Genomic DNA, 25,332 nt, shown 5'->3' with positions numbered 1-25,332 from the left:
TGAAGAAAACTTTTGGGAGCAACAATTAGGTTATTTTTATTGTAGTAATGGTTTCACAGGCATATACATATGTCAAAGCTTATCAAATCATATACTTCAAACATGGGCCATTTATGATCATGTCAACTATATCTCAATAAAGCTGATTTTAGATTTATTTTCTCCTCCTCCTCCTTCCTTTTCCTTTTACAATTTTTTTAAAGATGGGATTTTACTATGTTGCCTAGGCTGGTGTCAAACTCCTACACTCAAGCCATCCTGCCGCCTTGGCCTCCCAAAGTGTCAGGAGTACAGGCATGTGCCACCAGGCCTGGCAATAAAGCTGATTTTAAAAAGCAGAATTAGAAAGAATAATGTATCTGCATATGCTGACATTTTTAAAAGTCCACAACACATATTAAGTTTTTTTTTGGTTTTTTTGTTTTTTTCTTTGAGGTGGAGTCTCACTCTGTCGCCCAGGCTGGAGTGTAGTGGTGCGCTGTATCAGCTCACTGCAACCTCTGCCTCCCAGGTTCAAGCAATTCTCCTGCCTCAGCCTCCCAAGTAGCTGGGACTACAGGTGCATGTCACCACACCCGGCTAATTTTTTATTTTTAGTAGAGACGGAGTTTCACCATGTTGGCCAGGTTGGTCTCGAACTCCTGATCTCAGGTGACCCACCCGCCTTGGCCTCCCAAAGTGCTGGGATTACAGGCATGAGCCACCACACCCAGCTGACACATACTAAGTTTTAAAAAGGTGTGGAATTATATATATATGGAGAGAGCTAAATATCTCATGATTCCATTTATGTAAAATAAGTATATTTATATTGAATATATGTATGTGAATGTATACAAAAGGTCTAAGGAAATACATATTAATCCGTTTCCAGTTTGAGATTGGAGAAACAATATGGAAGGCTTTCATCTTACACATTCCTGTATTGTTTACAGTTTGTATAACAATTATGCATACCTCTGAAATTTTTAAAATATAAGAAAGTTTAAAAAAAAAAGTTAAAAAGCCACAGGGCAAAAGATAAAAAAGAAAAGCCAAACTGACATATTTTAAAATTTAAAAAATAAAATGGAGTCTTGTGTTTGGAGACTAATTCCCAGTCGTGAAGCTAAAGTAAAGAGCATAAGCATCAAATTCGCTTGGACTTAGATTCAGATCTGCTGTCTCTGCTCTTGCCCAATGGAAAATCACCACTTCCATGAGCTACTGAGATGAGTGACAGCAACTGTCTATTCCACAGGTATCCTGAGGCACACGCCAAAAGCTTTAAAAGACCAGCAGTTTTCACTCCAGTTTTCAATAGGGATGAGGAACAATCAAGGCTCCAGTAGAAAATCTGGTGGCGGGGCACAGTGGCTCACGCCTGTAATCCCAGCACTTTGGGAGGCCAAGGTGGGAGGATCATGAGGTCAGGAGATCAAGACCATCCTGGCTAACAGGGTGAAACCCTGTCTGTACTAAAAATACAAAAAATGAGCCAGGCATGATGGCATGCGCCTGTAGTCCCAGCTTCTCAGGAGGCTGAGGCAGGAGAATCGTTTGAACCCGGGAGGTGGAGGTTGCGGTGAGCCAAGATCACGCCACTGCACTCCAGCCTGGGCAACAGAGCAAGACTCCGTCTCAAAAAAAAAAAAAAAAAAAAAAAAAAAATTCTGGCAAGGTTTCTGAGCCCACACTCCTCAGGATATTTAGTACCTTGGATAATTTTCTGCTGCTGTTGCCGGATTTCATCAAAACCCAAGCCTCTGGTCTCCTCTGGCTCCTCAAAGAGCCAAGGGTTGGGTGCTCCTCGCTTAGCCTCTTCACTCATCAGGCTGGACCTAAAGAACAATATTAAATGCATGATATATCTCAAAACATGCAGCTCAAATGCAAATTACTGCCACAAGTGCAGAGGTGGCCAGCCTTGAATGCTTTGAAAATTCATTTCAAACACAATTTATTGCATCCTTAGTTTATGCCAGGAACTGTATTCAGCGCTGGAAGAGATACAAGGATGGGTAAGGCACAAGCTTGGTCCTCAGAATTACAGCCTGTTATAGAGATGATAGGAGAACATAATATTTGTACTAATCCTCCAAGAGATGTTTGAGTCAATAATCCTAAAAGAAGTTGGTAATAAATGAGGTTCTTAAATTTCAAAAACAGAAGGCCAAACAGTGGCCTTTTTATTAGGACAAAGTTTGTCTCAGAGGCTATGTGACCCCAAAGGTATAAATATTATTTCTCAAGCAGATACAATGTTGCAACTACAGATTACAATGTTGTCGTTGTTGTTTTAAAAAAAGACCATATAATTTCCCATTAAAGGGTTTTTGGAGCTGGGCACAGTGGCTCATGCCTGTTATCCCAGCCCTCTGGGAGGCCAAGGCGGGCAGATCGCCTGAAGTCAGGAGTTCCAGACCAGCCTGGCCAACATGATGAAACCCTGTCTCTAACAAACACAAAAAAAATTAGCCAGGCTTGGTGGCGGGTGTCTGTAATCCCAGCTACTTGGGAGGCTGAGGCAGGAGAATTGCTTGAACTAGGAGGCGGAGGTTGCAGTGAGCCGAGATGGCACCACTGCCTTCCAGCCTGGGTAGCAGAGCAAGACTCTGTCTTAAAAAAAAAAAAAAAAAAAAAAAAGGAGTATTTGGTTGCTCACAGAAACACATGCAGGGTTTCAATACCAATTTTGTGACTATAATGTAGCATTCATAACAGAATAAACACATTCTGATTTGTCAATCTTAACCTTACTCCCCTAATAATCCATGTGCCCTTTCTGCACCAGACCAGTTGATCTCGCTGTCTAAGGAATAGGAAACACATGATTTCTGCCTCAGTCCCCATGTTTTCAGGATTCTCCTCCTCTCAAGTAGCTCCTCTCCTCTCCCCACCTGTCCACATTCTGTCCAAGCTGAGAAGATCATGTTGTCCAGGATACCACCTTCTGACCACTTCAATGAAGAGATGAACATTCACTTTAGAGCTCTCATCAGATTCATGAAAAATCATAGAATAAATGGTGGGTGGGACATCAGCAAGATGGCTGGTTAGAGGCACCTGGTGCTCACCCGCCCCCCTTTCTTATGAAAGGACTAAGGCAATGAATAAACAGCTAAGATTTGACTTCAGTGTGGGAAAGCGCTGGACTGCAGTGGGGAAGTGGAGAGGCCCTTGTGGTGATTGAAAGTCTAGGAGGGCAGCATGAAAGCCCCCAGCCTCTGTGGCCCCATCTCTTCCACCAGGATTAGGGAGGCCTGGACATATGAAGGCCTTCTCCCTGTGAGGAAAAGGTAAGCAGGAGATTCCCACCTGCCCCACTGCCACTGCAAACACCTACAGTCCCTACTACAGGAGGATCCCCCAGTCCCTGCAAGTTCTGAGTCCAGTTTGGAGAGCTGCTGGGAATTCATACAGTTGCACTGCCCCAGATTAGGAGCATTCCCCACTCCCCACCCACTCCATGAGCCAAGTTACTATAGCATGGCGCCATCTTCAGACCACAGCTCCCTCTGGAGTGTGCCTTCCTCTTGGGTCCAGTAGTCACTGCACCTTTCCAGCACTGGGACTCCATCTTCATGCCACCAAACCTACACAGGTGGCTGAACTCCACACCCCAGGGCTCAGGAATGACTGTGAGTCTGGTCCTGCACTGAAGGGAAACCACCCTCTGCACTTTCAGCCACAGAAACAGTCCCAGCCAGGGCAAACCCACTCTTGAGCCAACCAAACTGCTGCATACCCTCCTGCAAGCAGAAGGCCCTGAGCAACTGACAGGCTAGCAGAGTGACTACACTCCTGCATCCAGGATCTGTGAAACAGTCGGGCAGTACAGCTCCCTACAGACATGCCCCTGGCCCGCCCAAAGGCCCCACACCTCAATCAGGGCCTGAGAAACAACCCTGCAGGCTGCCCCTGGCAGACATACCTCCAGGCCAGCCAAGTAGCCATGTGTCTACATCTCAGGCCAGAAAAACAGCCCATGGGACCCCCAGCAGAAACTCCACTAGGCCAGCCGAACAGCCTTGTGTTCACATCCTGGGTCTGAGAAGCAACTCCGCAGTCCACTCCTGGCAGACATGCCCCCAGGGCCGTCAAGCAGCCTTATGCCCACCTCTCATGCCTGAGAAATAGCCCTGTGGGCTGTCCCCAGCAGGCATTCCCCAGAGGAGAGCTGAGCAGCAGTGTGCCCATGTCCTGAACCTGAGAAACAGCCCAACAGGCCATCTCTGGCAGGCATACTCCCAGACTGGCCAAGCAACCAAGCAACTGTGCCCTCATACAGAGTAAGGGCACCAACCTCAATCCCAGCAAGTGAGACCCCAAGTTGGACAACCCACCATGTGAACGCATGCATCGCTGACCTGACAAATAGCCCAGTGAACACATCCCTGGCAAAGTCATGCCACCACCACCATAAAGCCTCTCAGCTGAGGCCACTGAGACACTCACAAACATCACTAGCATGGATTACAGTCGAAGAAACTACACAAAAACTACACTATTATGCCCACCTAGAACCAAAGCCAATGCATCCCACTGAACCAGCACCCCAAGATCCATTCATACGAATATGTCTTTTCCTGCAAAACCTACTGCATAAAATTGGAAGAGGCAACTATGCCACCATATGCGTAGAAATCAACATAGGGATACATCGAACATGAAAAATCAAGGAAACACGACACCTCCAAAGGAATACAATAATTCCTGTGTAAGAGACCCCAATGATAGAGAAATATACAAAATGACAGAAAAAGGATTCAAAATAGTAATCTTACAGTGAGATACAAGATAATAGAGCTTGACAATTTGATGAAATCGGAAAACAATTCATGACTTGAACAAGAAATTCAACAAGAAGATAAATACCATAAAAAAGAATGAAACAGGTATCCTGGAGTGGAAGAATTCAATGAATAAGTAAATAAATACAAGCTAGAGCTTTACCAAAAGACTAGACCAAGCAGAATTTTATTTATTTATTTATTTGGAAACAGGTTCTCACTCTGTCACCCAGGCTGGAGTGCAGTGGCATTATCTCAGCTCACTGCAGCCTCCACCTCCTGGGTTCAAGTGATTCTCCCCCACTCAGCCCTTCTAAGTAGCTGGGCCTATAGGGGCATGCCATCACATCCAGCTAATTTTTGCATTTTTTGGTAGAGATGGGGTTTCACCATGTTAGCCAGGTTGGTGTCAAACTCCTAACCTCAAGTGATCTGCCCGCCTTGGCCGCCCAAAGTGCCAGGATTACAGGCATGAGCCACCATGTGTGGCCAAATTTTTTATCTTGAAGACAGATCTTGTGAAATAACACAGAAAGATGGGGGGGAGAAAAAAGTAAAATGGAATGAAGAAAGCCTACAGAATTCATGGGACACTATTAAGTGAACAAATATTCACACTGTAGGTGCTTCAGAAAGAGAAAAGAAGGGGAAATGTACAGAAAACATTGAATGAAATAGTAGCTGAAAACTTCCCAAGTCTTAGGAGCTTCCAGATCCAGGAAGCTAAAAGAATCCCAAATAGACTACATTCAAACAGGACCCCTCTTAGGCACATTAGAGTCAAATTATCAAAAGTCAAAGACAAAGAATTCTAAAAACAGCAAGAGAAGGACTGAGTGTGGTGGCTCATGCCTGTAATCTCAGTACTTTGGGAGGCCGAGGCGGGCGGATCATGATGTCAGGTGTTCAAGACCAGCCTGGCCAACATGGTGAAACTCTGTCTCTACTAAAAATACAAAAAAATTAGCTAGGCGTGGTGGCAGGTGCCTGTAATCCCAGGTACTCGGGAGGCTGAGGCAAGAGAATCCACTTGAACCCAGGAGGCAGAGGTTGCAGTGAGCCAAGACCACACCACTGCACTCCAGCCTGGGCAACAGAGGAAGACTCCGTCTCAAAACCAAACAAACAACAACCACAAAAAAAACCAGCAAGAGAAAAGCATCAAATCACCTATGAGGGAATTCCCATTAGACTAATAGCAGATTTCTCAGCAGAAATCTTACCAACCGAGAGAGAATAGGATTTTATGTTCAAAGTACTAAAAGAAAAAAAAAATCTGCCAACCAAGAATATTACATGCAGCAAAGATATCCTCCAGAAGTGAAAGAGAAATAAAATCTTTCACAGACAAGCAAAAATGAAGGTAATCCATCACTCCTAGACCAGTCTTAACAAGAAGTACTCAAGGGAGTATTACATCTAGAAGTGAAAAGATCATAACAGCCATTATAAAAACATGTGACACTATAAAACTCACTGGTAGAGCCAATATACAAAGGAAAAAGAGAAAGAAATCAAGACTTATCACTTCAGAACACTACCCAACCACAAAAATAAACAATAAGAGTAAGGAACAAAGGATATACAAAATAGCCAGAAAACAATCAATAAAATGACAAGGTAAGTCCTCACCTATTAATAATAACCTTGAATGTAAGTGAATTAAATATCTCATTAAAAGACATAGACTGGATAACTAGATTTAAAAAAAAAAAAACTAGACTCAACTATATGCTGCCTAGAAGAAACTCACCTGACCTACAGACACACATAGACTGAAAGCAAAGGTATGGAAAAAGATATTCTATGCAAACAAAAACCAAAAGCAAGCAGGAGTAGCTGTACTTATATCAGACAAAACAGGCTTCAAGTCAAAACTTGTGAAATTAGGCAAAGAAAGACATGACATAATAATAAAGGGATCAATTCAACAAGAGAATATAACAACTGTAAATATATACATATTCAATACCAGAACACTCAGATATATAAAGCAAACATTATTAGCTCTAAAGGGAGAGATAGACTCAAATAGAGTAATAGTTGGGGATTCTAACATCTCACTCTCAGCACTGGACAGATCATTCAGACAGAAAATCAACAAAGAAAAATCATATTTAAACTACACCACAGAACAAACAGACCTAACAGACATTTACAGAACATTTCACCCAACAGCTACAGAATATACATTCTTGTCAATAGCACATAGAACATTCACCAGGACTGACCATATGTTAGGACACAAAACAAGTCTCAAAATTTTTTTTAGAAATTGAAATCATACCAAGTATCTTATTTAACCACAGTGGAAAATATCAATAACATAAGGAACATGCAAAATAATACAAATACATGGAAATTGAACAACATGCTCTTTAACAGCCAATGAGTGAAGGACAAAATTAAGAATGGAATTTTAAAATTCCTTGAAGTAAATGGAAATAGAGGCACAACATACTGAAACCTATGGGACACAGCAAAAGCAGTACTATGAGGCAAGTGTATAACAATAAATACCTACAATAAAAAACTAGAAAGATTTCAAATAACCTAACAACGTATCTCAAGGAAACTAGGAAAGCAAGAATAAACCAAACCCAAAATTAGTAAAGGGAAGAAATAATAAAGATCAGAGGAGAAATAAATGAAATTGAAATAAAAAATGTATTTAAAAAATCAAAATAAAAGTTGGTTTTGTGTAAAGATAAAATTGAGAAACCATTAGCTAGAGTAAGAAAAAAAGAGAGATGACTCAAACAAATAAAATTAGACAAAAAAAAAAAAACGAGACATCACAATGGATGCCACAGAAACACAAAGAATCATTACAGGATACTACGAACAACTCTACACCAATAAATTCAAAAACCTAGAGGAAATGGATAAATTCCCAGATACATACAACCTACCAAGATTGAACCAAGAAGAAATTTTTTTTAAACCTGAACAGACTAATAACAAGTAATGAGATTGAATCAATAATATAAAATCTGCCAACAAAGTCCAGGACTGAATGGCTTTCACACTGAATTCTACCAAACCTTTAAAGAAAAATGCATACCAATTCTTCTCAAACTATTCCAAAAAACTGAAGTGGAGGGTATTCTACCTAACTCATGCTAAGTGGCCAGAATAACCCTGATATCAAAAGCAGACAAGAATACAACAGAAAAAAAGAAAAGTACAAGCCAATATCCCTGATGAATATACATCCAAAAATCCTCAATACTAGCAAATCAAATCCAACAATACATCAAAAAGATAATATACCATGATCAAGTGGAATTTATCTCAGGAATGCAAGAATGGTTCAACATACACAAATCAATAAATGTGATACATCGCATCAACTATAAAGGACAAAACCCATACAATAATCTCAATAGATGCAGAAAAAAAATTTGATAAAATTCAACATCTCAATTAAAAACTCTCAATAAATTAGGTATAGAAGGAAAGTACCTCAACACAATAAAGGCCATATATGACAAACCCACAGCTAACATCATACAGAAAAGGTAAAAGCTTTGCCTCTGAGAACTAGAAGACAAGGATGCCAACTCTCATCACTCTTACTCAACACAGTACTGGAAGTCTTAGCCATGGTAATCAGACAAGAGAAAGTAATAAATGGCATTCAAATTGGAAAGGAGAAAGTCAAATTGTTTCTGTTTGTGGAAAACATGATCTTATAGAGAGAAAAGCCTAAAGACTACCAAAAAAAAAAAAAAACCCTCTTAGAACTGATAAACAAATTCAGTAAAGTTTCAGGATACAAAATCAACACACGAAAATCAGTAAGTGGTGTTTCTATAAATAATGAACTAGTTGAAAAAGAAATCAAGAAGACAATCTCATTTACAATAGTAATCGCCCACAAAATTACCTAGGAATCAATTCAGCCAAGGAGGTGAAAGATCTCTAGAAGAAAAACTACAAAACACTGATGAAAGAAATTGAAGAGGATACAGACAAAGGCAAAGTTATTTCATGCTTATGGATTGGAAGAATATTTTTTGTTGTTGTTGTTGTTGTTTTTGAGACAGAGTCTCGCTCTGTCACCCAGGCTGGAGTGCAGTGGCGCGATCTCGGCTCACTGCAAGCTCCACCTCCCGGGTTCACGCCATTCTCCTGCCTCAGCCTCTCTGAGTTGCGGGGACTACAGGCGCCCGCCCCCACGCCCGGCTAATTTTTTGTATTTTTAGTAGAGACGGGGTTTCACCGTGGTCTCGATCTCCTGACCTCGTGATCCACCCGCCTCAGCCTCCCAAAGTGCTGGGATTACAAGCGTGAGCCACCGCGCCTGGCCTGGAAGAATTAATATTGTTAAAATGACTGTACTACCCAAAGCAATCTACAGATTCAATGCAATCTCTATCAAAATACCAATAACATTCTTCACAGCAATAGAAAATATCTTAAAAATCTGCATGGAACCACAAAAGGCCCTGAAGCGCCAAAGCGATCCTAAGCAAAAAGAACAAAGCTGGAGGCATCACACTACCAGACTTCAAAATATACCACAAAGCTGTAGTAATGTACTACAATGCTGTTTTTATGATACTGACATAAAAACAAACACATAGACCAATGGAACAGAATCGAGAACCCAGAAATTAATCCATGTATCTAGAGCCAACTGATTCTTTTTTTTTTTCGAGGCAGAGTCTCACTCTATAAGCCAGCCAGAGTGGAGTGATGCAATCTTGAGTCACTGCAACCTGCGCCTCCCAGGATCAAGTGAGCCTCCCACCTCAGCCTCCTGAGTAGTTGGGATTACAGGCACACACCACCACACTTAGATAATTTTTGTAGAGACGGGGTTTCACCATGTTGCCCAGGCTGGCCTCAAACTCCGATCTGCCCACCTCAGCCTCCCAAAATGCTGGGATCACAGGTGTGAACCTAGCCAAGCCTACTGATTTTTAACAGAGGTGCCAAGAATACTCACTGGGGGAAGACAGTCTCTTCAATAAATGGTGCTGGGAAACTGAATACGCACAGGCATAAGAATGAACCTGGACACCCATCTATCAACCTATGCAAAAAATCAACTCAAAATGATTCAAAGACCTAAACGTAAAACCTGAAACCATAAAAGTACCAGGCAAAAACAAGGAAAACACTTCAGGATGTTGATCTGGGAAAAGATTTTATGAGTCAGACCTCACAAGCACAGGCAACAAAAGCAAAAAGAAACGAATGAGATTATATCAAACTAAAAAGCTTCCGCACAGCAAAGGAAACAGTCAATACAGTGAAAAAACAATCTATACGAGGAAATATTTGCAAACTGTTTATCCAACAGAGGATTAATAGGCAAAATACATAAGGAACTCGAAATATCTCAATGGCAAAAATCATAATAATAATTGGATGGAAAAATGGGCAAATGAGCTAGGCACGTTTGTTTGTTTTCTGTCTCCCGCGCTAGACTATAAGCTCCACAAGGGCAGGGACTAGGTCTTGTTCATCACTCCATCCTTTATCACATTATGGCTGGCATAATGGACACTGAAAGAAAAACATGGAATTAATTATTTTTTCAGCAAAACCCATAAATAAATGAATGAAATCAATCAGGAGAGTTGTCAGGAAATTACAGTATCACACACTGGTGCTATAATATGTTTTGTGATTTCAAAGGCATTTCACAAACATTATCTCATGTGAATCGCACACAGCCCTGTGTGTTAAGTCAGCACAGGTATTACTGACAAGAAAACTAAGGCAAAGAGACATCCAGTGGCTTCCTCAGGGCCACCTACCCAGTGGCAGAGCTAAGGGTTCAGCCCACATCTTGTGATTCTTAACCCAAGGCACTTCCTTTCTACCACTTCAGAGGCTTCATAAAGGTAAGGAGGTTGAGCACAGTAGTTCATGCCTATAATCCCAGAACTTTGGAAGGCCAAGGCAGCAGGACTGTTTGAGCCCAAGAGTTCAAGACTAGCCTGGGCAACAAAGCAAGACCCCTATTATTTAAAAAAAAAAAAAAAAAAAAGGGTGAGGAGACTTAAGGCAGCCTTGAAGAATGCGTGAGGTTTAGCGAAGAAAGGAAGAGATGGTAAGACATTCCAAGAAAAGGCAAAAACACAAATGAGTCTCCAGGACCGGGAATGTGTACCACATAAACACACGTGACATAAGAGTGGAGAGTGGGCAAAATTTAGGGGGGCTAGATTTAGAATTAATTCCGAGGCAGGTTGCTACAGTGACCCTCCATTTGTTCTAATAACTTTTATTCTCCTATTGTCCCAGGATCTCATAATTTTAACTTTCTACTAGTTCTTCTCCATCCTATAAATCCTCAAGCAACGACTTTCTCTACTATTTGCAGCCAAACTTCCATGAAGAACAACCTATGCTCACCAGCTCCACTTCCTGGCCCCCGTTCACTCCTCAACCCACTGCAAGCCAACTTCTGCCCCTTCACGACCAAAATCTTCTCACTCACAGTCACCTCACTGCCAAACACTCCTCCCAGGTCTTACCAGACCCCTCTTTCAGGCCTCATGTGTCACAGCTAAGCTTATTATTCCCCTTTCCATGAATCCTCTCCTCTCTTGGCTTCCTCCACACCACTCTCTCCCACTGACAGCTCCTTCTCTATAATTTGCAGGTACCTCTTCCCCCATCTGCCCCTGAAATGTAGGTTCCTTGGGAATTCGATTTAGATCTGCCCCTCTCACTGTATTGCGTTTCTCTGGGCAAGTCTATCTGTGCTAGGGGCTTCAGGCTGTAAGAATAGATGCTTCAGGCTGTAAGAATAGGATGTAAGAATAGGCATGGTGGCTCACGCCTGTAATCCTAGCACTTTGGGAGGCCAAGGCGGGCAAATCACGAGGTCAGGAGTTCAAGACCAGCCTAGCCAACATGGTGAAACCCTGTCTCTACTAAAAATATAAAAAATTAGCTGGCCGTAGTGGTGGGTGCCTGTAATCCCAGCTACTCGGGAGGCTGAGGCAGGAGAATCACCTGAACCCGGGAGGCGGAGGTTACAGTGAGCCGAGATCGTGCCACTGCACTCCAGCCTGGGCAGCAGAGCGAGACTCCATCTCAAAAAAAAAAAAAAAAAAAAAAAAAGAATACATGCTAGCAATGCTTAAAAGATATTCTATACCCAGCACAAATGAAATCAGACACATTCCCTTGAGTCATTATGGTGGTGAATTCTGAACTAGAGGTGGGGAGGGACATGCTCTCCTCCCTAGCAGGACAGTACCAGAATCTGGAGGGGTTGGGGGGAGTAGCACACAAATAGTTAAAAAGAAACCCCACATATAAAAACATTCAGGCAAAGCATGTCCTCCCACCCCTTACCCCGATTGAAAATCACGGTGCTAAAGAGACTTACAAATTTGTCTCTACCCATAATATCTCCCTAAAGGTTCTTGATCTGCATTTGTGTCTTTTCATTTAAAAATCTCCAACTGGGTATTCCTCCCCAAACTCAACATATCCAAAATCAAATTCATGACTCTCACCCCATAAGCTGTTTCTTCTCGTATGCTCTCTATTTTGGTGAGCAGTATCACTATATTCCCAAGTCATCCAAGCCATTTTTTTTTTTTTTTTTTGGTCTCCCTTCTAACCACATCTCATCAACAAACAAGGCCTCCCTCAGAGATGGTTCTCACATCCAAGCCCTGATTGCCCTCCCCATTGGTACTGCCTTGGCTCAGACACCCATCACCTCTCATGTACGACATGGTTACAGCCTTCCGATTGGTCTCCTTGTCCCCAGTCACCCTCATTCGAATCATCCTACACTCTGCTGCAAGAATTATTGTTCTGAAAACAGAGATCTCACCCTATCACTTCCCTATTCAAAAACTTCCCTGACTCCCCAGAAGCTACAATATGGCTACGCTCTCTCTACGACATCATCTCCACATCCCCCTTTCCACACCCTACTTCTTCAGCCCTCCAGACTGCTCCCCACCGCTCAGACAAAGGCACAAACTTTCACACTCTCATGTTTTTGCATGAGTCTGGAGTGTCCCCACCCCCACCCCCTTTGTCCATCTGGCAAAATTCTATTCATTCCCCTAAGGTTCAACTCAAATGTCAATTCTGCTGCTTAGGCTTTCCTGATCCCTGGCCCCATCCCCCTTCCCTTGAATCAATCACTCGCTAGTATTCCCATGGTGCTGCGTTCACAACCTCTAACGTGGCATTTATCAAGCGGGATTGTAGTTAGTTATTTACTCATCTGTCTCCCTTCCTAAATTATGAGCTCTGTGAGGGAAGAGGCCACATGACAGTTATGTTTATATCCCCAGGACCAAAAAACAGAGCCTCGGAATATGCCAGAGCATAAGCATTCAGTAAATGTTTATGAACCAGAACTAGGAAAACCATTGAGGTTTTTAAGCTCTCTTGCTTAAAAACAAAGTGAGAGAAGCATTTAACATTTTTATCTTGAAATGTTTTTTAAAAATCAAGGAAAGCAAAACTTAATCAACCTGCCTTCAAGACTTCAGCAGCAAAGACTGATACTGTTCGATCAGATGGAGAGAATTACTTGAAAGGGAATTCGGTCAGTAAAACACCTTGTGGCTCAGCCTTACTTTTGGAATGACAAGTAAGAGGCATTTTTCCTCTGCAAAGGAAATTAAAGAAAGGAAATGCTAAATACTATGCTTCTGAGTTTAGAACAGACTTGAATTTTTTTTAATAAATGATTTCTATTCATATTATTTCAAGATGGAACTTTTCAAACAAATGAAACTTATCAAATAAATGCCGTATCAGTAAATACGTTAGATATCTTGTCTTATCAAGATTTAACCAAAAAGTTTCACGATCACTTCTAAAGACATAAAATGATTTCATTTTCATCCCCCGAAGAAAATGATGTACATTATTTAAATTATGATAATATCGGGGGGGGGGCGGTGCACAGACAATCCATGTCTTTCTACAGACAAATGAAGTTGAAGCTTGTTAGAGTTCATAGGAAGGGCGTTCTTATCAACTGAATACAGAATTGAAATAGCAGTGAATTCCAAGAAGTAGCTTTCTTTAGCCTTTCTTAGCGTTTCAAAAAGATGTCAAAGTGACTATATAAAATGTTTGTTTTGTCTGGAAAAAAATATCAGTGTTTGAGCATTCACAGACCACAGGGAGGTTTGCAGTTAGGACGAGAGAAGATATTTCTGGGGTGTGAGTGAGCTGAGTCTGCAAAGTTTCGTAACTAGACTTGCCTATAGATTTGAAAACACTCCTATGATATAAAAGGGTAATTCCTTTTTCAGAACTTTTTTTGGTAGTTTCTTTCTGTGAATATAAAGATGCACAGAGGCTCAAATTTCAATTAGAAATAGATTCTTTGACAGAAATTCTTTAGAGACGAAGACTGGCAACAATACGCAGACTGGATTACACGGAAGAGAGGCTGCAGTCAGAGAGGCAGGCCAAAAGGCCAGTGCGGTAATTTAGGTGGGAGGTAACAGGGGTCTGGACAAGCGAAGTGACAAGAGGGAACAGAGAGAAAGGGACAATTAACATAGTGGCTCAAGGGAAATTCCACAAGTGTTGGTGAATAGACTGGATATAGAGAATAAAGACTGCCAAACCTGTGTGACTTGGAGAAATTGACACATCTTCGGGAAAGGGAAATTTTTCATTACCTTTCAATTTTCAACACAGCACTTAATAACAGTCCCAGAGTTAAACTGGTCCTTCAAGAGATCATGATTATGTAGGAATATTTGTAGCCATATTTACTAAACTGTTAACGTCTTTCAGTCCAATACTCTGTCCTATTCTTTTCTGTATCCCATCCATCCTTCCATCCATCTGTCCATCCAACTAACAAATACTGAATACCTTCTATGTATCAGGCACTAATACCAACTAACAAATACTGAATACCTTCTATGTATCAGGCACTAATCTAGTGACTTGTAAGTGACATAAATACCTGACCTCATGGAGCTAATACTCAAGGGACAATAAATGCCTAACATTGGGCTGACTGCAAAGTCAATACTCAAAATATTTTTTGTTCAAACTGAATAAATAATCTCCACTGAGTATTAGTCCAGAACAAATAAGAACTAGAACAAGGAAAATATCTTCCTTACATAATATCCAAGGAAATTTCACTATAGCACCTTTAAAATCTATTATAATCAAATATTGTTCTAATTTAAAAGCAATCCTATTTTTTCCTCTTCATTGTTTACCAAATTTACCAATAAAAAGTGTTAACATTAAATGAAAACCTTAATGAAACAGTTCACAGAAGAATAGAAATGCAGGGTGGAAAAGGCCATCATTTTTTTGGGTCTCCAACTCAAATTTCAGAAACCCCAGGGCACTGCTCCTGAGAGTCACACAGGCCATCTTAAGCAAAAAACAAAACCAAAAGGGACACTTCTGTATCTTAAATCTTTGCAGGTCATGGTACCTTAAAAGTAGAAGAAGGGCAAAAACGGGTGATACACAAAAAACAAGAATTCCAAGTAAAAGAGGAATGAGCTGCTCTACCAAATTTATGGTGACTGAGAGCCATCTGCTGGTTACAGTTTAGCTACAACAGTCCAGGAGGTCCAACTATTGCAGGCAGCTTTATTACATGATGCATGCAACATGCTTAGAAACACAATGCACAGGTTCTCATTCCTATGAGGAAGCATAAAAAAGTTGGTATCGGCCGGGCGCGGTGGCTCACGCCTGTAATCCCAGCACTTTGGGAGGCTGAGGCAGGTGGATCACGAGGTCAGGAGATCGAGACCATCTTGGCTAACACGGTGAAATCCTGTCTCTACTAAAAATACAAAAAAAAAAAAAAAATTAGCCGGGCATGGTGGCAGGCGCCTGTAGTCCCAGCTACTCGGGAGGCTGAGGCAGGGGAATGGCGTGAACCCAGGAGGCAGAGCTTGCAGTGAGCCAAGATCGCACCACCGCACTCCAGCCTGGGCAAAAGAGCGAGACTCTGTCTCAAAAAAAAAAAAAAAAAAAAAAAAAAGTTGATACCACACAAGCAGTGAGTAGGACAGTGGTTACCAGAGGCTGGGAAGGGCAAGGGGTTGGGGGAAAGAAAGGTTGGTTAAGGGAGACAGGAGAACAGCTAGATGGGAGAAGTAAGTTCTGGTGTTCTGTGGCACACTAAGGTAAATATAGCAAATGATAATTTATAGTGTTTTTTGAATAGCTAGAAGAGTGGATTATGAATGTTATCAACACAAAGAAATGATACAGGTTTGAGGTCATGGGTATGCTAATTACCCCGATTTGATCATTACACATTATATGCATGTATCAAAATATCACACTGTAAGCCAGGCTCGGTGGCTCTTGCCTATAATCTCCGCGCTTTGGGAGGCCAAGGTGGGCAGATCACGAGGTCAGGAGATCGAGACCATTGTGATCTCCTGACTAACATGGTGAAACCCCATCTCTACTAAAAATAAAAAAAATTAGCCAGGTGTGGTGGCGTGTGCCTGTAGTCACAGCAATTCAGGAGGCTGAGGCAGGAGAATCACTCGAACCCGGGAGGCAGAGGTTGCAGTGAGCCAAGATCACGCCACTGCACTCCAGCCTGCGCAACAGAGTGAGACTCCGTCTCGAAAAAAAAAAAAAATCACACTGTACCCCATAAATATGTACACTTATATGTCAATTAAATATATATGTACATATATATACATACACATATATATATTTAAAGAGAAACAAATGCACAAAGTCAACAGAACTTATGTGACAGAGTTGGTGTTCCTAGAGCCATGCCTTTTTGACACCACCTGCAGTAAAAACTCTGCATCTTCTTCCAGCTGGTTCTTCACAACCAAACACAGTTATGATAAATCTATTGAGTGTCCAGTCGATACGAGCAATCTACATTTGCTTTAGGCATTTGGCATGCCTAATGATTTCCACCTTTGTCTCAACATTACTGTTTTCATTTTACTGTACTTGTTTCCATTCTCACTCATTTTATAAAGTAAAGGTAAAATGCAATAAAATATTCAACCAATTGTGCAAATCAATACTGTTCTGTGAAAAAAGATGTTCATCCAGTGGAACAAAATTATCAGCTGGCAGGCAGTGCCGCCATCAATAATATTAATAGAAATGTGTGTTTGGCAGCTGATACACAAAAATCCAAATTAGGCATTAAAAGGCCATTTAAGAGTGTCAATAAATAATGCTTACGCATTCAAGATGCACAAAAGCCAAGGACCACCTACACTGTCATCATTTTTCACCTCAGTGACCTTACTGTTTATTATACCAATTCATCTAACTCATGTCTAAAGACACCAAATTTTGAGATGGACATCCACATTTTCAATTCTGGCATCTTTTCCCTCTGGAATGTGTAAGCTCCCTCGGGTAACTTTTATGCAACCAGCTGGGTGCCAATGTGCGGATTGATATGGAAATTACTGTTCTAAAAAGACAGGATTCAAGAAGATACACAAGGAGGAAAAACAACACATGTTGTACAAATTTCTACCCACTTCTGGTATCAATTTCTGTCTCAGTCCTTTCAGGCTGCTATAACCAAATACCTCAGACTGGGCAATTTATAAACAACAGAAATTTACTGCTCACAGTTCTGGAGGCCGGGAAGTCCAAGAGCATGGCATAAGCAGATACGGTGTCTGGTGAGGACTTTTTCTCTGCTCCATGGGTGGTGCCTTCTACATGTTCTCATATGTCCAAAGCAGCAAGGAAGCTCCCTTCAATCTTTTTTTATAAGGGCACTAATCCCATTCTGGAGGGCAGAGTCCTCATGACTTACTTCCCCAAAGGTCCCACCTCTTAATACTATCACACTGGGGATTGGGTTCTAACATATGAATTTTGGGAGGACACTACTATTTGGACCATGGCAAAGGGTGTCAATGAATAACGCATACCATTCAAGACATACAAAAGTCAAGGACCGCCTACATGGCCATCATTTCCACCTCATTAACCTTGCTATTATTACACCAATTCATCTACTTCATATCTAAGAAAGCAAATTATTGAGATGGACATCTATTTTTGTTTTGGTTTTTTTTGAGATGGGGTCTCACTCTGTTTGTTTGTTTGAGATGGGGTCTCACTCTGTCACCCAGGCTGGAGTGCAGTGGCACAATCTTGACTTACTGCAACCTCGGCCTCCTGGGCTCAAGCGATTCTCCCACCTCAGCCTCCCTAGTAGCTGGGACTACAGGCATGTGCCACCATGTCTGGCTGATTTTTTGTATTTTGGGTAGAGATGGGGTTTCACCATGTTGCCCGAGCTGGTTTCAAACTCCTGACCTCAAGTGATCCACCCACCTTGGCCTCCCAAAGCACTGGGATTACAAGCGTGAGCCACCGTGCCTGGCCAACACCCATGCTTTTAACTATGCCATCTTTTCCCTCTGTGAGCAGGGCCCAGGAATGTATAAGCTCTCTCAGGTGACTTTTATGCAATCAGCTGGGCACCAGTGTGCAGACTGGTATAGAAACTACCACCCTTGAAAAAGCAGGATTGAAGAAAGTATGCAAGACAGAAAATACATGGTATAAATAAATACATGGTCTCCTCAGCCTCCCCGCACCACCCACACTGATTTCTCCATTTTCTTTTTTTTTTTTTTTTTTTTTTTTTGAGACAGAGTCTCACTGCGTTGTCCAGGCTGGAGTGCAACGGCATGATCTCGGCTCACTGCAAGCTCCACCTCCTGGGTTCACACCATTCTCCTGCCTCAGCCAGGATGGTCTCGATCTCCTGACCTCATGATCCACCCGCCTCAGCCTCCCAAAGTGCTGGGATTACAGGTGTGAGCCACCATGCCCGGCCCAGATTTCTCCATTTTCTAATCTCCCAGATCACTTATGGCTCATACCACACAAAGTGGCATTTCACTGGACGCTATCATGTATGGTCCACTGTTTTGTACAAGATAGAAAGACATCCCCACATGGCCTGCTATCTCTGTACTCCCTTCTGCTAAGACGGTGAGTGCTATCATTCATTAATATCCATAGAACACTTTCCAGTTTACAAAGAGCCTCCACATAGATCTATCTCATTTGAACTCCATAACAGTTTGAGGAGTCATGGTTACCTTCATTTTCTTGAAAATGATGTGTAGTTAAAACTCAAACCCTGTTTGTCTAATACCAAATCCTTTGCTCCTTCCACAGAATGACACAAGGCAAACTTAGCAATATGCCACTTGAACACCTGGTGGAATACTGTCCCTACGAACAGGGTAATACTGCCCGTGCAAGTGTGAAAGATGAAGTACTCAAAGCCACTGGGAAAGGAATACATACGGGCCCCTAAATGGGAATCACGGTAAGATTTCAAAAGCACGAGAGACAAAGCCCAAGGGACAAAACCCAGGGCAAAGAATGAGAGGACTTGAGTTCTAGTTCTCTCTCTTCCATTGATCCACCTTGGGCACAATGACTTCTCTAAGAATCAGTCTCCTCATTTGTAAACCAAAAAAGTAATCCCTTGAGTTGTAACACCATATCAGAAAGAAAAAAGTCATACATATGTTGGAGTGTTGAGGCCTAAGACCCCCGACTCCACATGCATCCTACATGCACGTCCTGGAACCAACACTCACATATGCTTAGGGATGACTATAATATATCAAAAATTGCTTGGTAAATAGAGAAGAGAGAAAGGGAGAAATAACTCTTTTATTTTCAACAAACAAGAACAGGTTTTTTAATTTCTTAAAAATTTTTTCTTAAAGAAAACACAAGTTGGAAACATTTTTTAAAATTAACAGGCTCACGCCTGTAATCCCAGCACTTTGGGGGGCTGATTTCCTGATCAAGAGGTCAGGAAATCAAGAACAGCCTGGCCAACATGGTGAAACCCTATCTCTACTAAAAATACAAAAATTAGCCAGGCGTGGTGGTACGTGCCTGTAATCCCAGCTACTCAGGAGGCTGAGGCAGGAGAATCGCTGGGAGGTGGAGGTTGCAGTGAGCTGACATCACGCCATTGTACTCCAGCCTGGGCAATAAGAGCAAAACTCCATCTCAAAAAAAAAAAAAAAAAAAAAATTAACATAATGAGGCCAAGCATAATTCACACATCTGTAATCCCAGCACTTCAAGAGGTTGAGGCAGGAGGATTGCTTGAGCCCAGGAGTTAGAAACTAGCCTGGGCAACAGAGACCCTGTCTCTACAAAATAAAAATACATTAGCCAGGCATGATGGCATGTGCCTGTGGTCCCAGCTACTCGAGAGGCTGAGTTGTGAGGATCACTTGCGCCCAGGAGTTGCAGGCTGCAGTGAGCCATGATCGCACCACTGCACTCCATCCTGGGTGACAGAGCGAGACCCTGTCTCAAAAAAATTAAAATTAAAATTAACATAATGAACTAAAATACAGTGTGATTAGGTAATTCTTCTTTCTTCTTCCCGCTTATTCGGAAACTGGAATTTTCCTTCTTTTTCAGTTCTCAAATGATTTTTTTAAAGACTTAAAATTAATACATGCAGGGGCAAAGAATGTTTTTATTTTCCATACCAAAAGTCACAACTATACCAGTAGTTAAGGGCTGCAATTCAAAAGAAGATACCATTTTTTACCCATCAGAGCAACAAAACAAAATCCATCAAGTTCTGTAACGCCCACTGACAGCTAAGGTTTAAGGAAAGGGGCCCTCACACAGATTGCTGAAGGGAATGTAAGTGCCACAACTTTTAAGAAAAAGACATGGTGGTACCTATTACATCTTTAACACTCATACCTTTTGTCCCAGTAACCCCACTTTGAAGACTCTATTGCTAAAGAAATAGAAGTCACGGTCTTTACGAATATTTACTGCAGCACTCGTAATGGCAAAAAACTAAACAACCCAATGTCTATCAAATGGGGAGTGGCTGGAAAAATGCCTGCATATTTATATTGCGGAATACAACTGACGAATTTGTTAGATCAACTTGGAGGAATGTCCAAATTTAAGCGAAAAAAGTGAAATTACAGAGGAATATGCATAGTACAGTTCTGTTTTCTTTAAAAACAGGAAAGGAAAACTCTTTTTAGGTATATATGTTTGTAAATTTATATTTGTGTAAGCGTAGATAAACGTGGGGAAGGGAAACTCCAAACAGCTAATCCTGGTTACTTGAGGAGAAAGGCACTGGAGGGGCAGAGAGGGAGAGAGAGTATGAACTTTTGAGTTACACATTGGTATGTTTTGACTTTTTTGAGATGGACTCTCGCTCTGTCGCCAGGCTGGAGTGCAGTGGTGCAATCTTGGCTCACTGCAACCTCTGCCTCCTGAGTTCAAGCGATTCTCCTGCCTCAGCCTCCTGAGTAGCTAAGATTACAGGTGCGTGCCACCATGCCCAGCTAATTTTTGTATTTTTAGTAGAGATGGGGTTTCACCATGTTGGCCAGGCTGGTCTCGATCTCTTGACCTCGTGATCTGCCTGCCTCAACCTCCCAAAGTGCTGGGATTACAGGCGTGAGCAACTGCGCCCGGCTTTTTTGACTTGTTATAATGAGCATGTATCATGTGGATTACCTATTTTAAACCCAATTACAGGGTCATTTCCCCGTGATGGAAGCAGGGAGGGAATATGGAAAAGGAACATAATAGGAAAATAAAGATCTACAAAAGTAAATGACAAGTAGAAACTATTAGAAAGAGGTATTAAAAGCATTCCTCTCCTTAAAAAAAAAAAATTAAGAATAGGAGATAAAAACCAAAATCAAGAAATGCCAAAATCAAGCATATTTTTCCAGAGGGAAAGAGAAATACAAGAGAAAAATATGAAAGAAAAAGGCAAGAAAAGAAGGCGAAAGAGAGAGAAAGAAACAAGAATAAATGAAGTGGGGATCGGGCAGAATCTACAGAGTCATTACGGGGGAAATATAAAAATGACAAACAGGCTTACAGTGACACGGAGGGAAGAGGGAAAAGGTTACAGAAAGAACTGCAGGGTGATATAATTCTTTTCCTAAAGTTAAGAAGTATTAATACAAGCAATCTTAACATTCTGTCTTAACTTTATAGGGAGAAAAACCCTAACTTTTCAAAATCTAGCAACTGGGATGGGCTAAGTTTGCCCTTCTGTTGACTTACATCTCCATCTTGTGGTCTGTTCAGGACATAGCTCTTGCAGTGTGTGAGTGTGTGTGTGAGTGTGTGTGTGTGTGTGTGTGTGTTCATCTGTATGCATATGCATGCAAGTGTATATGTATGTATGTATACAAATATAACCATATCTACTCACATGTGTAACACATGTACATGTAATATATAAATGCATGTATTTGTACTTATTCTTTAATTCAAGTAGAACTTACAAACAGAAAAATCCCCAGTGTACAGCTCAAAGATGATTCACAAAGTGAATACCCACAGTTAAGCACTACCCACAGCAAGAAACAGAGTATTACCAGAACCCCAGGAGCCCTGTCATATACCCTTCTAGTCACTACTTCCCCCAAAGGGAACCACTTTCGTGATTTATAACACTGTAAGTCTCACCTTTATAGGAGTGGCATCATACACTATGAACTGTGTGAACTCTTCTGTCTGACATGATGTTTGAGATCCATCCACAGTTGGTGTACAGTTGTAGATTGTTAATTCTCATTTGCTGTGTGATTATACGATAGATGTTCATTGGGTTATTTCCAGGTGAGACTACTAAGAAAAGCACCATAAACAGAGACCCCTGTAGTCTCAACTACTCTGGAGGCTGAGGTGGGAGAATCTCGTGAGCCCAGGACCTTGAGGTTACAGTGTACTATGACTGCATCTGTGAATAGCCACTATACTCCAGCCTGGGCAACATAGCAAGACCCTGTCTCTAAAAAAAAAAAAAAAAAAAAAAAAAAAAAACAGAAAAAAAAAATAGCACTGCTAGGCCGATGCGGTGGCTCACACCTGTACTCCCAGCACTTTGGAAGGCTAAAGTGGGCGGATCACGAGGTCAGGAGATCGAGACCATCCTGGCTAACACGGTGAAACCCCGTCTCTACTAAAAAAAAAAATACAAAAAAAATTAGCCGGGTGCAGTGGCGGGCACCTGTAGTCCCAGCAACTCGGGAAGCTGAGGCAAGAGAATGGTGGGAACCTGGGAGGCGGAGCTTGCAGTGAGCCGAGATCGTGCCACTGCACTCCAGCCTGCGAGACAGAGCAAGACTCTGTCTCAAAAAAAAAAAAAAAAGCACTGCTATAAACATTCTTGTACATGCCTTTTGTATAGTTCCATTTCGACAAATACAGTTTTCCATTTCAGCAAATATGGTTTTCCAAAGAGGTTGTACAATTTACAGTCCCAGCAGTAGTGTATGAGAACTCCAGCTGCTCCACATCCTAGCAACACTTGATATGTCCGTCATTGTAATTTTAGCCATTCTTGTACTATAATGGTATGACATTGTGACTTGACTTTGCAATTACCTGATGACTAGTGAAGCTGAACACCTTTTCTGACATTGATCAGCCATTGAATATCCTCTTTTGTGAAATTCAAGTCTTTTGCCTATGTTTTTCTAACAGGTTGCTTGTCTTTTTCTTGATTTATAGGGATTCTTTATATATCCAAGATACATTTCCTATGTCAAACATTAATATATGCCCTGCAAATACAGATTTTCATTCTGTGGCTTATCTTTCAATCTTTGTGGTATCTTGATAAAAAGAATTTTTTGTTTTAATGAAATCCAACTTATCACTTGTTTCCTTTATGGTTAGTATGTTTTGTGGCCTGTTTAAGAAATCTTTGGCTATCCCAAGATCATAAAAATGTTCTCCTGTTTTCTTCTAAAAGCTCTCTGGTTCAACCCTTCACATTTAGATCTATAATCCTTTTGGAATTATTTCTTATGTAGGGTGATAGCAGAGGCCAAGATTCATTTTTTTCCATGTAGATATCCAGTTGACATAATGCCATTTATTGAAAAGACTACCTCTGTCATAAATCAGATGACAATATATGTGTGAGACTGCTTCTGAACCCTCTCTCTTGTTCCACGGGTTTATTTGCCTATCCTTGTGCTAACAACACACTACAGCTTTATGGTGAGTCTGGATAACTGGTCATGTGAGTCCTCTGGCCTTTTTGTTCTTCGAAATTGTCTCAGCTCTTCTTGTCTCTTTGCATTAACCATATACACAGTGGCTGTAATCAGCTTCTCAAGTGACAAAACGGAAACAAAAATCTGGCTGGGGACTGTAAGTGGGTTTGCTCTAAATCTATAAATCAATCTTGAGGGAACTGATGACTTTACAATATTGAGTCTCCCAATCTCTGAACAAGGTACAGAGACTGAAGAGATCAGAGCACGGTAAGACCCCACCCCGACTTATTCAAAGTTTTGCTTTCCAGAGTTTCAGTTACCCACACTCCGAAAATATTACAGACAATGAGATATTTTGAGAGAGAGAGAGACCACATTCTCATAACTTCCATTACGGCATTAAACTTTACCACGGGTATATATTCACAAGTAAAAATATAGCATATACAGGGCTCAGTACTACCCAAGCTTTCAGGAATCCACTGAGGGTCTTAGAACGTGTCCTCTGTCCTTAAGCAGGGGACTACTCTATATTTATCTCTTCAGCTTTACTTAATTTCCCTAAATAATGTTTTATAGTTTTCAGTGTAGAAGTCTCATACATCTTTCATTTTACTTATTTCTACAGATTTCATGTTTTTTTTTTTTTTTAAGTACTATGATAGCAACCTTAAAATGTTTTCGTTTGATTTTTCTTTGTTGCCTGGCTTTTAAAACCTTCTGAGGAGAGAAACTGCCAGGTTGCTGCTGCTAACCACGTGTGGACAGGCTGTGCTTCATTCTCTTTCACATGGTAATGGCTGGATACTTTCTTGACTTGATCAATGACATGGAGTTGCAATGACCATTTGTTCAGATCTCAAGGTCTCTGGTTTTGTTTGCTCCATCAGTCATCCAAAGAGATAATCTTTCTTTACATTTAGTCTCTATTTGGAAGTCAGGCTGTTAATGGAGCTTCCTTTCCTATCCTACGGTGAGGGAAAAAAACAAATCCGGACTAAGTAGCTACAGCGATCTCTTCTGGTGATAATCAGTCTTGTGAGAACATAGATAACCTAAAAACTTCAAATAGCTACACTGTCAAGTTCGAAGGTAGTTTCAAGATACTTAAGAGTATTACTTTAAGCCTTCTACTTCGTCATCTCCAAGATACACTGTTAGGCAAAAAAGATGACATGCAGTAAAAAATGCATATTATATTATAATTCCTGTGTTTTAAAAAAACACAAGTTGGAATAGAGACTGGGGATACGGACCCGTGCATCTATCCTTGGATACGTGTAGAATCCTTCTGGAAGGGCACACACACAGAAAACTGTTAAAAGTGGCTGCTTCTGGGGAAGAAAATGGGAAACTGTAGGTGAGAAGTAGAAGGAGCCTGAATTTTCATTGATTACGCTTTTGTATAGTTTAACAATGTGACAAATTACTTTAAAAATAAATTTATATTTAAAAACATTCTTCAAAAACAAATATTCATTCCCATAAACCGCTGGAATGGTCAACATTTTGGCCTAACACTATCAACCAAACCGCCTCTTCCACCAAGAAGAGTC

General features: G+C 41.2%; 1 protein-coding gene across 4 annotated transcripts in view; it reads right to left on the bottom strand.

The window, feature by feature from the left end:
- Window positions 1-25,332, bottom strand: part of STX8 (syntaxin 8) — a 308,325-nt gene that overhangs the window by 244,721 nt on the left and 38,272 nt on the right. For all 4 annotated transcript variants that reach the window (XM_063629484.1, XM_055256018.2, XM_055256019.2 and 1 more), the window contains exon 5: window positions 1,696-1,820. In XM_063629484.1, coding sequence (XP_063485554.1) covers window positions 1,696-1,820 — 125 coding nt within the window. The remainder of the gene's footprint in view (window positions 1-1,695; window positions 1,821-25,332) is intronic.

The sequence above is a fragment of the Symphalangus syndactylus genome, chromosome 20 (assembly GCF_028878055.3).
Source record: "Symphalangus syndactylus isolate Jambi chromosome 20, NHGRI_mSymSyn1-v2.1_pri, whole genome shotgun sequence".
In the NCBI taxonomy this organism is placed as follows: domain Eukaryota; kingdom Metazoa; phylum Chordata; class Mammalia; order Primates; family Hylobatidae; genus Symphalangus; species Symphalangus syndactylus.
Note: the sequence above shows the minus strand (reverse complement) of the source record. Positions and strands in the feature narration are given on the sequence as shown.